This window comes from Typopeltis vanoorti, chromosome 22, assembly GCF_054136105.1.
Source record: "Typopeltis vanoorti isolate ZY-2024b chromosome 22, IOZ_Tvanoo_1.0, whole genome shotgun sequence".
Lineage (NCBI taxonomy): Eukaryota > Metazoa > Arthropoda > Arachnida > Uropygi > Thelyphonidae > Typopeltis > Typopeltis vanoorti.
This window is the reverse complement of record NC_143570.1, coordinates 5438818-5452705: the sequence shown is the minus strand read 5'-3', so window position 1 is coordinate 5452705 and position 13888 is coordinate 5438818. Positions and strand designations below refer to the sequence as shown.

At 34.9% G+C, this 13888-nt stretch overlaps 1 protein-coding gene across 1 annotated transcript in view; it reads left to right on the top strand.

Annotated features, from left to right (window-relative positions):
* The window catches only part of LOC150094128 (cytoplasmic dynein 2 intermediate chain 1-like), a 193168-nt gene that overhangs the window by 52783 nt on the left and 126497 nt on the right, over positions 1-13888 (top strand). The window contains exon 5 of the mRNA XM_090412407.1: positions 7166-7203. Within this exon, the coding sequence (XP_090268533.1) occupies positions 7166-7203 (38 nt within the window). The remainder of the gene's footprint in view (positions 1-7165; positions 7204-13888) is intronic.

The window sequence follows — 13888 nt, the reverse complement described above, 5'->3', positions numbered from 1 at the left end:
AGTATTTATTAATACTAATTTCTAGCACACAGCAACAGTTTTTAATTGGTAAACCACTGACTGCTGTATGTAATCCGATTTCATTGATTTCTTGTTTCTACACACTGATGACGTACTGTTATTTTCAGTATGAAGTATCTGTACTTTCATTTCATTAAATTTAATTACTGTGGTTATCATGTAATTTATTATTTAGCTAATGAGTCATTCTATGCTACCACACAACATGTGCAACCCCTCTCCTATATCTTATTTGATATAAGATATGAGAGCTGGCCTGGTTGGCCGAGTGGTTTACGTATCTGCTCTCCAGCCAAAAGGCTGCGGGTTCGAATCCCGCCATGGGCATGGATGTTTGTGATTGTCTGTGAAATTACTAATGGTGGGTGGTAGATGCTGTTGGTGTAGTTGGATTGAGTGGTGTAGACAGAGAGTTGTAGAGTAGGTGCCCTCCCTCAATGAGTCTTGAGGGAGGTATCACGTAATATTATTATTATTATTATTATTTTATTTATTTATTTTTTTTTTTTTTTGATTGCTAAAATATTTATACATATAATAAACATCTTGTGTGACATTGCACCTTATAATTTTACAGAGTTCAGCACTAAGTGCTGCAATTTTTACATTGGATTTCAATTAACATTTTTAATAATACTTTTTTGCCTTTATATTATGTATTTACATGTTCTTCTAATATTAACAATGAAGATTATACAGAATTTTTTGTATAATTTTTTTTTTCAAAGTTTGAGAAAGATTGATTATACAAACAAATTTCTGCATTTGTTTATAAGGATTACTTGTAGATGAGTGAGGCAAGTTAATCCCACCTACTTCGAAGCTTGGGTTAGCTTTTATGAAGAGAGTGGGATTTAGCCTTCACTATTTATGTTGTTGCTACTGTTTATGTATGGGATGTAGGCATTGGATGCTGGTGATTTGTGATGTGTGTATATTAGTGTTAATGGTATCTTAACTTTGTTGGTATATTTTCCAGTGTTCGTTTTTTAATGTTCTGTAGTTATCTACATGTTTTAAATTTCTTGGTAGGTTGTTGAGTTGCATGGGTATCTGATGTGATCTCACAAAAGAACCGTATGAATTGTTGAAGGGTGTGAAGATGTAGAGAGTTGTTGTTGTATGCCGTGTTATACGATATGTGTGTCTATTGTTTCGATAGGTGATGTTGAAGTAATTTCTTGTTAATGTCATGTAGTGTTTCAGGTTTTTAATGCTCAGAATTCTGTGTATCACCATGTTTTTGTCGGATATTGGTTGTTGCATGTAAGGTGTCCAGATCACTGTTGACATGATTTTCCTGTGTAATGTTTCTAATTTTGTTAGGTGGCTGTTTGATGCATTTGCATAGACTGTTATTCCATATCTGAGTAGGGATTCGCAGATACTGTGGTAGTAGTTTTTTTATGTTGGATGGAATAATGTCTTTAACTTGGAAGAGTTTTGCTGCGATGATCCGGAGTTTGGTGTGTAGGTATTCTATATGTTTTGTCCATTTAAGGTGGGAATCTATATAGAGACTGAGGTATTTTGCATGTATTACAGGTTTGATTTCGGAACATTGGCATGTATTTTTGTTGTTAATGCAGTGGTATGTGTGACAATGTATCGATAGTGATACGGGGCGTATGATTCTTGGGTTGTGTATTATCAACATCTGTGTTTTGGTGCCGTTGATTAGAATTGAGTTTTGGTGGAAGTATGTTGTGATTTCATTTAGGTCTTGTTGTGCTTTGCAGAGAGCTGTGTTAATGTCTGTGTGGATTGCTAGTAGTGCAGCAGTGTCATCTGCGTATTGAAATATTTGACTTCTTATGGATATGTTATGAACATCGTTAATGTACATGTTCAATAGAGTGGGTGATAATATGGCACCTTGAGGTACACCGTGTTTTATTTGTATACTCCGACTGTGACATGTACCTATTTTTGTTACTTGTGTTCTGTTTGAGAGGTAGTTCTTCTCGAACCATGTATGCAGTGTTCCTCTTATACCTATTGAGTATAGTTTGGTGAGTAGTATATCATGTTCAAGTGTATCAAATGCTTTGGTTAGGTCCAGCAGTATGAGGACGGCGTGCTTGTTTTTGTCGAGAGCTTTGTTTATTGTGTCAGCGATGTCTTCTAATAAAGTAATGGTGCTTTTTGTTTTCTGAAAGCCGTATTAGTTTTGTGAGATGATGATGTACTTCTGTAAATAGTTCTGTAGTTTGGTGTGTGTTATTTTTTCTAGAATTTTTGAAATGACTGGTAGTATTATTATGATATGATATGATATATTATTATGATAATAATAATAATAATTCTGAATGGATCTTACTTTCTGGATGCACCTCGTACTTGTCAAAGTTCTCATATCATTATATCAGAAATTTTCTAGTAACCTTTATCATGTTTGAGACTAAGAGAGCGTGTTGATGACTTTTTTTCACCTGATCACTCTCCTGCTTTGTCATAACTTTCTTCCCATTCAATCATTCCTTTTGACATTATCTTTCTTCTCTTTGAGATAAGCACTCATTCTTCTTATTATATTCTTGCTACACTCACCCTAAATCACGATACATCACTCTCCATTAATTTAGCTTTCAAGTTGCACATTTACACAATCTCCTTATATCTGCTTTAAAAATCTGCATAATCTAAAATAAAGATGTAGTATATCTCATGTTTCACAAAATTACTAAAATCAAAATTTAATTCACTAATAGACAAAGCAACTGCCATTTTGATGCTCATTACTATATGTCACTATGCCTTTAAAGATTTCAGAACACTGAAACAAATTAGCACACAGACCCCTTCTACAACTCACACATAACATAAAAACTCACAGTTAAGTAACCAAGTTAAAAGTATGTCCCTCAAACTTTAAATTTTTGTCCCCCTCCTTTCCCACACATACTATATCTGCTTCCTGGATGGCAGAGTTCCAGCTATATAATGCACTTAATGCTGTCTAATTTTACTTGCCAACATTGTGAAGTGTTATCTTCATTTATCTACTCATAATGCTAATACATCAAATAAAGTGGTTTATTCATTGCAACACATAATTGTGCTGTTCAAGAGAACAATGATTTGCAGGAAGTTATTCTTTTACTTTACACGGCTGTGATAAGATCATTTCTGGACAGATACTTTGAGCAGCTTCAGTCACTAGTGTTCCAAGGTGATAGAGAGGGAGTTGAAACCATCAAGTAACTAAGGTGATAACTGGCATACAGATTGTACATGTCAGGACGGATTGAAATAATATAATCTTCAAAATTTAAGGAATAGATGGAGGAGAGGAGATATGACAGAAATAGCAGTTAGTAAATCTCTTACTGCATAAACAGAAGCAAAATTTTGCAGCTTATGGCTGGTGGAGAATGAACTCAGGTTCATTCCTCAAAGCTTATTAGGAAGCATATGAGATCCAAATTCATTTAATCATATATAGGTGAGTGTGGAATGGACTTCCATTAGAGTGTGTCTTTTGTGAATGTTCTGTAAATTGAGTCCCTTGATGATTCCTTAGACTCTCTGGAGGAGCATTCGTGATAATGATAAAATAAGTACAAATTAGCATTTGAATAAACATTTTATAACATGAAATTTAAATTTTCTTTCTTGTAAAACTTTCTAATCTGCTATTTACTAACTCCATATAGAGTTAACAAATAGCGGATTTTATTTTCCATATAGAGTAGGTGAGGCTGTTTTAGTCCTATCTAACTTTTGGAGCCTGATGGACAATCAGACTCCACTGTAGCCAAATGGAGATAGCTAGTCCAAAACTATTACTGATTTTAAATGGCATCCAATGAAGAGCTAGATGTGCCACCACCTCAGTCTCTAACCCTAATGCAGTATATTATTGTCTGAAATATGCGAGTTGTATGGTCCATTGTCATCAGTTTACAGAATGAAAAACTTCCTTGCCAATGCCAGAGATTGAGTAACTTGGGAACAGGTAAAAAAAAAAGGCTTAGAAAAAGTTCCTCTGCTCATCAACTAGAAATTAACTTTTATTTAATATTTAATATATAAAAAATTAAAATAACAACCTTTCTTTTGGCAGCATAGCTCTATGTATACAACTACCATTTCCACAGGGCTACATAGTCCAAACTTTCTAATTCCATATCAAATTAAGGATGCATTGTAATATATATATTGTAACATATAAATGAATTTACTTAATGTTAGAATAATTGGCTTCCAAAATTGATGTTTGTTCCTCTTAATTATAAATAACATTCCAATTTATAAATTCCCTTTCTGAAATTTAATTTCAAAGTTTTTCTATGTTTATGAAATGGATAGGAAACAGCATAACAATAGTAAAATAGTTCACGCTTGAATAAAGATTAAAGGTTAAAACTGAATGTGAGAATTACAGAGGAAGTTTCCTGCTGAGAGTTTCAGGTAAGATTTATGCAAACATACTTGAGAAAAGGCTAAGAAAAATTTGAAGATAAACTTGGAGAAGAATAAGCTCAGTTCAGACCAAATAAAGGTTGCAAGATCAGATTTTTACTTTACAGCAAATAGTGTTGAGTAATCAAGGGAATACAGTATAACAAGAATCTATATTTGAGTTTTGTAGATCTCAAAAAGACATATAACAAGATGTCAGAGAAAAGCTTTTCAAAATGCTCCAATTATATGAAGCAAATGGAGCATTATACAGAGCATTATAATTTATATTTAAATTGTAAATCAATAGTTAAAACTGTAAGAGATACAGAAAGATGGTTTGATGTAAAATCATATATATATATATATATATATATACAGAACAAAAGTGCACATATTTCCATGATTAATGGATCATAATATGATCCATTAATCATTTGTATGGATCATATTATTAATGAAAATAATATTAGGCATGATATTAAAATTGGATATGTTAATCTCAGCTCTATATTCAGATATTGTTATAATTTGAAATAAATCCTGTAAAAGTCTGCAGTATTTCTTAACTAAATTGAATGACTTGTGTAACAAATTCAGCATGAAAATCAGCAATTAAAAGATAAAAACTGTGAAAATAGTCAGTGTCATGGAAAACATCTGCATTCTCAATGAAGAACAAGGAAAAGATTTCAGCTATTTAGTTTCATTTTTTTTGTGAAGATGGCAAATTAAATTTGGAAATAAATATAGTCATTCCTCAACTTAGGTCCATTCGAGTTACGTCCTTTCGAAGATACGGCCATGATCCCATAATGGAATAAATAACATTTTCAACTATACTTTCGAACAAGACGCAAGCAAGCGTAAAGTAAAAAGATTTTTATTTAGCAACAATGCAGTGCCAACAGTGCATTCAGCAGCAGCCTCCCTCGGCAGTTGGCACTTGTCTTCAACGGTTCCTCTATTGATTTTGTGTTTGAAAAAAAACAATGTTATTTTTGTATTTATCGTTAAATATTTTGCGATATTTTGTGCAACACGGCCCCTACACACTCAATTAAAACCTAGTGAAGAATCACAGAAAAACGACAAGGTCCTATCAGTGATTGGAAAAGCTACTTCTATCATGCATAGAGGACCTGAACCAAAAGTGCATACCTCTTAGCACTATGACCATAACCGCCAAGGCATTAAGTCTCTCCAGCATGTTGAAGAAGAAAGCAGGACTACGAATTACGACTACGAATTCAATGCTTCTGATTGGTTCATGTGGTTCAAGCAGCATTTTGCACTGCATAATGTGAAAATATATGGTGAATCTACAAGTTCCGATGAGAAGGCTGCCACGGAGTTTCTGGAGGAATTGGATAAAATTATTATGGAGGAAAATTATTTGCTGCAGCAAATATTTAATATGGATGAAACCTCCTTGTTTCAGAAAAATATGTTTAAGTGATCATACTACATAAGATTAGCTCTGCTCTCATGTTCTTGAATGCTAACAATGTTAGCTCCAGTGGCAATCAGTAACCAATTTATTAATAAGTAAATTTACATATTAAAAAATTTCCTTTATTAAAAATATTATTTGAAAATAATATTTTTAATATTATATATTAAATTTAATATTAATAAAATTTTTAATAACATTTTTGTGTGCAAGCATACAATTTATCTGTAGCATGCAGTAACAAGTGCAAACGAATACTGGCACGTCTAGCCGCAACTGACTGAATGTGATTAATTCTGACTGCGTTAGATCACAGTGCATTTGTTTCATGTAACAATAATCGAAAAAATATAATTCTTTCCATATTTTAAACAGTGACACTCATCATAATTCAACTTTGCATCTATAATAAATAAACAATTATATGTTATTTTAACAGAATAAAATAAGATTTACCAAAAATATTTCACCCTCACCGTGAACACACCAGTAATAAAAGTTTTGTATCTCACAGCGACACTCCTCCATGAGCAGTGTCGGAGTCACTTGTTATGTACAGTGACAAATGTAAATGAATATCAGCGAGTCTAGCCGCAACTGACTGAATGTGATAATTCTGACACAGCGTTAGATCGCAGTGCATTTGTTGCGTAATCTAGAGCATTAATTGAACAATTCCAATTATTAACTTCAATCAATGTTGAAACATAAGCTGTAACCTTTAACATGTTGTATTGCATTTATATAATGTTGTAAGCATTGCTATTATTTATAAACACAAACAAAATTTAATTTTAAAATTTATTCCTTGGAGGTAGGGGTCCCAGTGCTTATGTACAAGCTGCCACTGTTAAGCTCTTTCATAGAATCTTCATTTTTAAAGTGATTCTGCTCTTGGTGCCATTTGTTCACTATTTTTTTTTTTTTTTTTTTTCAGAAATCTCAAATCTGTAGTCTCCAGTCGTTTTAAGCTAGCTCTCAGATCCATAAGCTGAAATTGATTTGAACACTGTCTTGTATTCAACTAGTTTAGTGTTTTGACTGATTTCTCTCTTATTCCGTATAAATTTATTCCATTGATCACTTCAGATATAACTTTCTTTCAAAGTTTGTGTGTGTGTGTGTGTGTGTGTGTGTGTGTGTGTGTGTGTGTGTGTGTGTGTGTGTGTGTTGGAGATAAAGTCTATATATATATATAATTCAATTTACAAGATATAACTTTTAAGTTTGTGTGTGTGAGAGAGAGAATATATATATATTTTTTTATTTTTACTTTTTCTTTCCTAGCCAGTTTAGTGAACTTCCTTTATCACTGAAGAACTCTAGTAAGTATAATTTCAAAATACTTTAAGAGAAAGCTACATAAAATAGCTTATCTGGAATGGAACCACTAATTTTTAAGATAATTGTGATCATCCAACATTTATTGAATAATTATAGTTTGGCATATTACTATTAAAACCAACCAGTCCTGATACCTAGTAAAATTTTGCATTGTTAGCAAAGTATTACATACATTAGTTATAATTTATTTTGTTGAAAAAAAAATTGCAATATAGTAAGTTGCACAGTTATGCAGTCACTTGTTATCTGACTGTTCTCTTCCATTAAAAACCATCATTTATAAAACTGACACTAGCTCATACCAAAAATCATTTTTCTTAGCTGTTAAACTTTAATTTTTATTTATTTCTAAATACGCACACACAACACACACACAAAAAAAAAGCAGCAGGGCCTATAGCAAATAAATGACATGTATGTGTGTGCAGGATTAAGGAGCAGAGTAATCTGATGATATTCTTCTTGATCTGCTGGAGGTTATAGTCCTTTGTAATGTAAGTAAATAATTGTACTCATGATGTCTTATGATACATAAGACAAAATATTTACATAATAAAAAGTTATTTACTGTGGCACACGTGTTATTTTATAGGAATAAAAGGTGACTGGTAGTAGTTCAGTGAGTATGCAGTTTGACTGTGAAGGGTTTTAAACAGCTGTTTCTCAAATTCCTATAGATCTGGCAGAATGTAAGGCATAATGAATGATAGTTCTGCTGACTAGTGGCCATGGAAATATCTGTGGAAGAGACACAGAGAAACTGATCTTCTATGGGAAAGTGGCTGAAGACTGTAAGTGATATGTCATTAATCACCCAAATTGCTCTTTGCTGAACAGCGTCAAGAACTTTTAAGGAATTCTTAGGTGCACCACATCAAACATTAAAGCTCTATTCCAAGGTTGGCCGAATTTGGGATTTATACAGAGTAAGTAACTATTCAAAAGAGAAGTATACTGTCTTGAGCAGAAAGGGATGCCAAATTTTTTGGAAGCAGATGGTGTAGAAGTGAGATTATGCCAGGAAAGGTTTGAAGAGTCAGTCGAAGAACAGAGATTTGGTCTTGACTGTTGAGCTGAGCATTATCAAAAGTAAGTAGAGAAGATATGAGATTTTTTTATGAGAAAACAAACAAAACTGTCTTTTGGAAGCATGGAAGTTGATAATCCAGATCAAGGATACTGTGGAGATCAGTGTTCGGGGTACTTAATAATGATCTTGAAGCTTGAGATGTTTGTGCACTGCAAAGTCTTGTCGAATGCATAGGATGAGTGGAGTGTACTATCATTGGAAAAACTATTGAATAGCTTGCACTCAATGAGAGCAGTCATTTATAAAAATCAGGGATGGGTGAAATGATAGACCTGCATTAACTGGAAAATCTGAAGAGACAGCACCATTTACCATTACATGTAGGAATTGATCTGAGAGAAGACTAGCAATTGGATTACACAAGGATGAAGATAGATCCATATGAATGGTAATTTGTTGAGAAGTCCTTGATGCCAAATCCTATCAAAAGCCTTGGAGATGTCATCTACAATGGCATAGACTTCACCACACCATTTCATGGATAAAGAGGTGCGCGATTGGAAATATCCATACTGGTAGACACTAACTAGATAACAGGTCTCTAAGTGTTGAAGTTGACTGTTAACCTTCTCCATTACTTTGAACAAAATTGAGGTGAGTGTAGTAGGTTGATAGCTTAATGGTACACGTTTATCACCTTGTTTGGAAACTGGCTGTATATGGGCTTGCTTCCATGCCGTAGGTGGATGTCATCTAAGTGAAGTTTATAGCATAGATGATAAAGAGCAGGTGTTAGATCAGGAGCACATCTCTTGAGCACAATGGTGGGATTCCCTTAGGACCAGCAGATTTTGTATTATCCAAGGTATTAGAGATTCTAATGAAGGAGATATAAATCTTTTGATGTTTAACTGCCAGTAAGCGAAACTTTAAGAACTCGGACTAAGATCTATGAGTTTTTCATACCGAAACACTATCGGAAAATCCAAGTGTAAGTAACCACTTGGTAGGGCAACTCGAATCAAAGGTGGAGCAAGCTTCCTCGCTATCCTTGATATTTTCTCATAATGTAAAAACACAGCCCCTAGGAGATGTAATACTGTAATTACATTATGAGGAGAGGTCACTACCCAGACTGGTTTCAACCTTTTTTGAGGTCTCAAAAGTGAGTAGGTCGACCTGGAAGATAACAAGGTTTAAGTGAAAAGAACTTGCATACCTTCACTATACGAATGCCCTAAAGGTGTGCTTGTATATTATAACATAGATTGAAAGCCAAACGGCTATTTTTCTGGCAACCTTAATAATAACGAAGGAGATATAACTCTTTTGATGTTTAACTGCCAGTAAGCGAAACTCTAAGAACTCGGACTAAGATCTATGAGTTTCATACCCAAAAAACTATCAGCAAATCCAAGTGTAAGTAACCACTTGGTAGTGCAACACCAAGGCAACTCGAATCAAAGGTGGAGCAAGCTCCCTCACTATCCTTGATATTTTCTCATAATGTAAAAACACAGCCCCTAGGGGATGTAATACTGTAATTACATTATGAGGAGAGGTTTCAACCTTTTTTGAGGTCTCGTCCCCATACAAGATTTCTTAACATCAAAATTAAACAAAGTCCCTTGTCTCTTATTCATATTAGAATTCAAATCTGTAGGCCTATTACTTTTAAAATATCATGGCACTCTGGTTTCGAAATTAAAATATTAAATAAAAATCAAAGTAATTTTAAACTCATGTTTAAAAATATACTGCTTGGTCACTGACATTTGCTACACAGATGCTATTTAGGCATTCTGGATCTGAGCTTTTCAACACAATCACGAATATTATTCTCCTCAGAATATTTCCACTATAAAATATTTATTCATGAAAAATGCTCAGAAAACTAAAATGACAAATTTCAGGAGAACTTCTCTTGGCCCGGCAGTTGAGATACACTACTCTATCAAACAGGAAAACTAGCACAACTAAGAAAGGAGATGAAAAAAAAAATTAAAATTAAGTTATTAGGTGTTAGTGAAGTAAGATGGAATGGTACTGGTAGAATAAATTTTCCCAGTGGGAATGTGTTTCTTTATTCAGGGATGCTTAATATAACTAATAAACATCAATATGGAGTTGGAATCCTTATGAGCAAAATTTTTAGTCAAGCAATGATTGGGTGGGAATCAATTTCAGAATGAATAATAACAGTAAATCTTAAAACTAAATCTGGAAGACTAAGAGTTGTTCAGTGATAAGCCCCAACCAAGAATGCATTCTTTGAAGAAAAAGAAAACTTGTAGTCTGATGATGACACATGGTAACAAGAGTCTACTTCAATGATTGACTTCAATGCTAAAGTCAGTACAAATAATGAAGGGCTGGAGAATGTAATGGGCAAGCATGGTTTGGGAAAGAGAAATGTAAATGGTGAACTATTGGTGGAATTGTGTGGCAAATATAACTTAGTAATAGCTGGCATAATCTTCTAGCACAAGAGAATACATAAAGTAACCTAAGTGTCCCCAGATGGTAAAACACAGAATTAAATAGATCATAGTGCCATAGTGCAAATTACAAATATCTAGCAACCGTTGAACCATCTAAAAACCCTCCAGAGACAAGACTTCAACAATGGTTTTCACTATACCCTGAGGATGATACTAGTATTCCAACAGCCAAATATCTTCCATGTTGTGTCCACTTGGACTGGAATACTTTGAAAAGCTTCAATCAATAGATTGCAAATGATAGGATACTGCAAACAAAACCTCATCAAATGGGGCTACCTCACTGGACCAGATGATTGTAAGTGTGGGGCAACCCTGTCCATGGAACACCTTCTTTCTTCCCTCCTCCCCTTCTTCAATCGCCTTGCACAAAAGAGGACCTTAGATCCTGCGCAGAAAGAGCAGTTGATTGTGCAGGATACTGGAGGAACATCTGAGCATATTTATTGTATAGAGTTATGTATCGTTTCTTTTTCCTTCATATTTTACTTATTATTCCCTGTATAATTTATGTATTAATTTTAAGCTGTTCTCATTTGTAATGTATTAGTTTGTTATAAATGTTGTACCAATTACTTACTACTGTACTACCGCTTGTGTTTGGATATGAAATAAATAAAATAGTTTTCCATGTGGTATTCTGTCAAATGAGTTGACAGTGCCAAACAGTATCATGGTGTAGCCATTACCTTTATCCAATTCTGCTATCACATTTATCATAAAGTGTAAATAAGTTACTAACACATAACCTGCCCTTTACAAAGCCATGCTATTCAATATAGAGTATCGCATCCCTATTCACCCACTATTTATTCTACATTTCACCAACTTTTCCAATACTTTAACAACCACTCCTGATATATTAATTGATCTGTAGTTTGTTACCTCTGTCTCGGAGCCATCTTTATGCAGTGGTACTATCTTTCCTTCTCTCCACTCCCTTGGAACCCTGCTAAGACTGGGACTTAGATTGAATGACTTGCACATTCACATAGCACACAGGCTGACATGCCATCCAGTTTCATTTCTCTGTTCACATTCATATTTTTTCATATGCCATATACCTCCTGTTCATCTACCTCACTGTTGATATGCATCTCTGTAACATCAGCGACTGTAAAGTCACCACCTGGATGATATGCATTACAAAATGATCACTCAGCAGCACAACTGTTTATTTTGGTTCAGTCATTTTCCTACCATGAGCACTGTTTGAAGTCATCATACCATAGTCATTTTTCTTCTTACTTGCAAAGCAAATAAGAAGAAAAATACATACATAGTGAAAAAACTCTTTTGGGTTTACTTTGGCCTGTTTGTCTAATTCCCTCTCATAGTTTGATTTGGCCCTCCTTACCATACTAGTCACTCTTCTTGCTTGTACTTTGTACTTCTCATGAGTATACTGATCATGTCCTCCACAATGTTTTCTGTTTTTGCAGCTCTTTCTTTCTATCCCTACTCATCCACTTAATTGAGAAGGATGCTGACCTGCAGAGATAAAAGAGTTATCATTCTGTTGTATAAGACTCTGATCAGACCACACTTAGACTGTTGTTCTCAGTTTGGTCCCCAGGATTTGAAGGGGATAAATTGACTGTGAAAAGGGTACAGAGGCAGATAACAAAGATGGTTTCAGGACTGTACAATATGAGTTATGAGGTTGAAAGTTTATTTTTCACCAGGTTAGAATATAATAAATTTAGTTTAATCCTTTACCCAGTGAGAGCAAACAAAGTTTGTGCCTGAAAATATCTTCAGGACTGAATATAGTGTTGTACTATCTTACTTGGGTAAGTAGTACAACACCAGGCAACTCGTAGCAAAGGTGGAGCAAGCTACCAACACTCCTAACCCAGTATCTCCCAAAATGCAAAACACATCTCCTTGCAGATATGTATACTGGTATGCATTAAGGGATTGGCCACTACCCCGACTAGTTTCGACCTTTATTGAGGTCTCTTCAGTGGGAGCCAGGCCCAGAGTTGGGGATGCCAGGCAGAAGCAGTAGCAAGGTCATCTTTATCTATAGGAGTTGCCAAAAGGTTTGCTACCTTTTTTTTTTAAATTACTCTGGATTTAGAGAAAGATATTGAAAGTTTATTTTTCACTAGGTTAGAATATTCAGTCCTGAAGATATTTTCAGGCGCAAACTTTGTTTGCTCTCACTGGGATAAAGGATTAAACTAAATTTATTATATTATGAGTTTTGAGGATCAACTTGAGGGAATGTGGACTGCAGAGTTTGGTGGATAGAAGAAGGAAAGGTGATATGATCGAGATTTTTAAACTGTTGTGATGCAGTAACAGGGTAGACATTGGAGAGTTCTTTCACTTGGTGGAACGGTGGGAAGGAGCGATGACAAGGAGCCATCCCTGGAAGTTACGAAAGGAGTCTGTGTGCAAGAGGGTGAGGAGTAGTTTCTTTACATGGAGGGTGGTTGAACCTTGGAGTGCATTGCCTGAGAGAGTGGTTGGAGCGGGAACGGTCATTGGGTTGAAGGAGTGGTATGATAAACTTTGTGTTTCCTAAAAACGACCTCCCACGATGAGTGTTTTGACTCCATGGAGGCCTGGATAATAATAATATTTAATTCCAACTTGGTTTATCCTCCTGACATTGGGTATGCTGTCTGATATTGCTACTCTCAAGCAATCTCTGACCACTTGCCGTGCACTACTGACATTCTTTCCTTGTAGCTTTTCAAGCCATGGCATTCTTCCAAGATGACTCCCGAGTCTCTCATAATCACCATCCTTATAGTTGATCATAAACTCCTTGACAGAGAACTCCACATGTTTTGCTACTTCTCAAAGACAGACCACATGGTCACTTTCCCCATTTGGAGACTACCTTGGTTATGGATACATCTTCTGATGCTATTATCAGATCCAACACCTTCAAACCCTCTTCTTCTCTATAACATGTTGTTTCATGTAATTATCCTTTAGCAACTCTATAAATCCCACTATCATCTTGCGTGCCCTCTTTCCTCCCTCCAATCAATGCACCCATGAAGTCTCCCATAAGAATTGTTTGGCATACACTCATTGTGCTAATCTGCCAATATATGGCATCTTCCTGGGGTCTCCTATAGCAGCACCCAATAACGTGCTTTGTTCTATTTGCCTCTA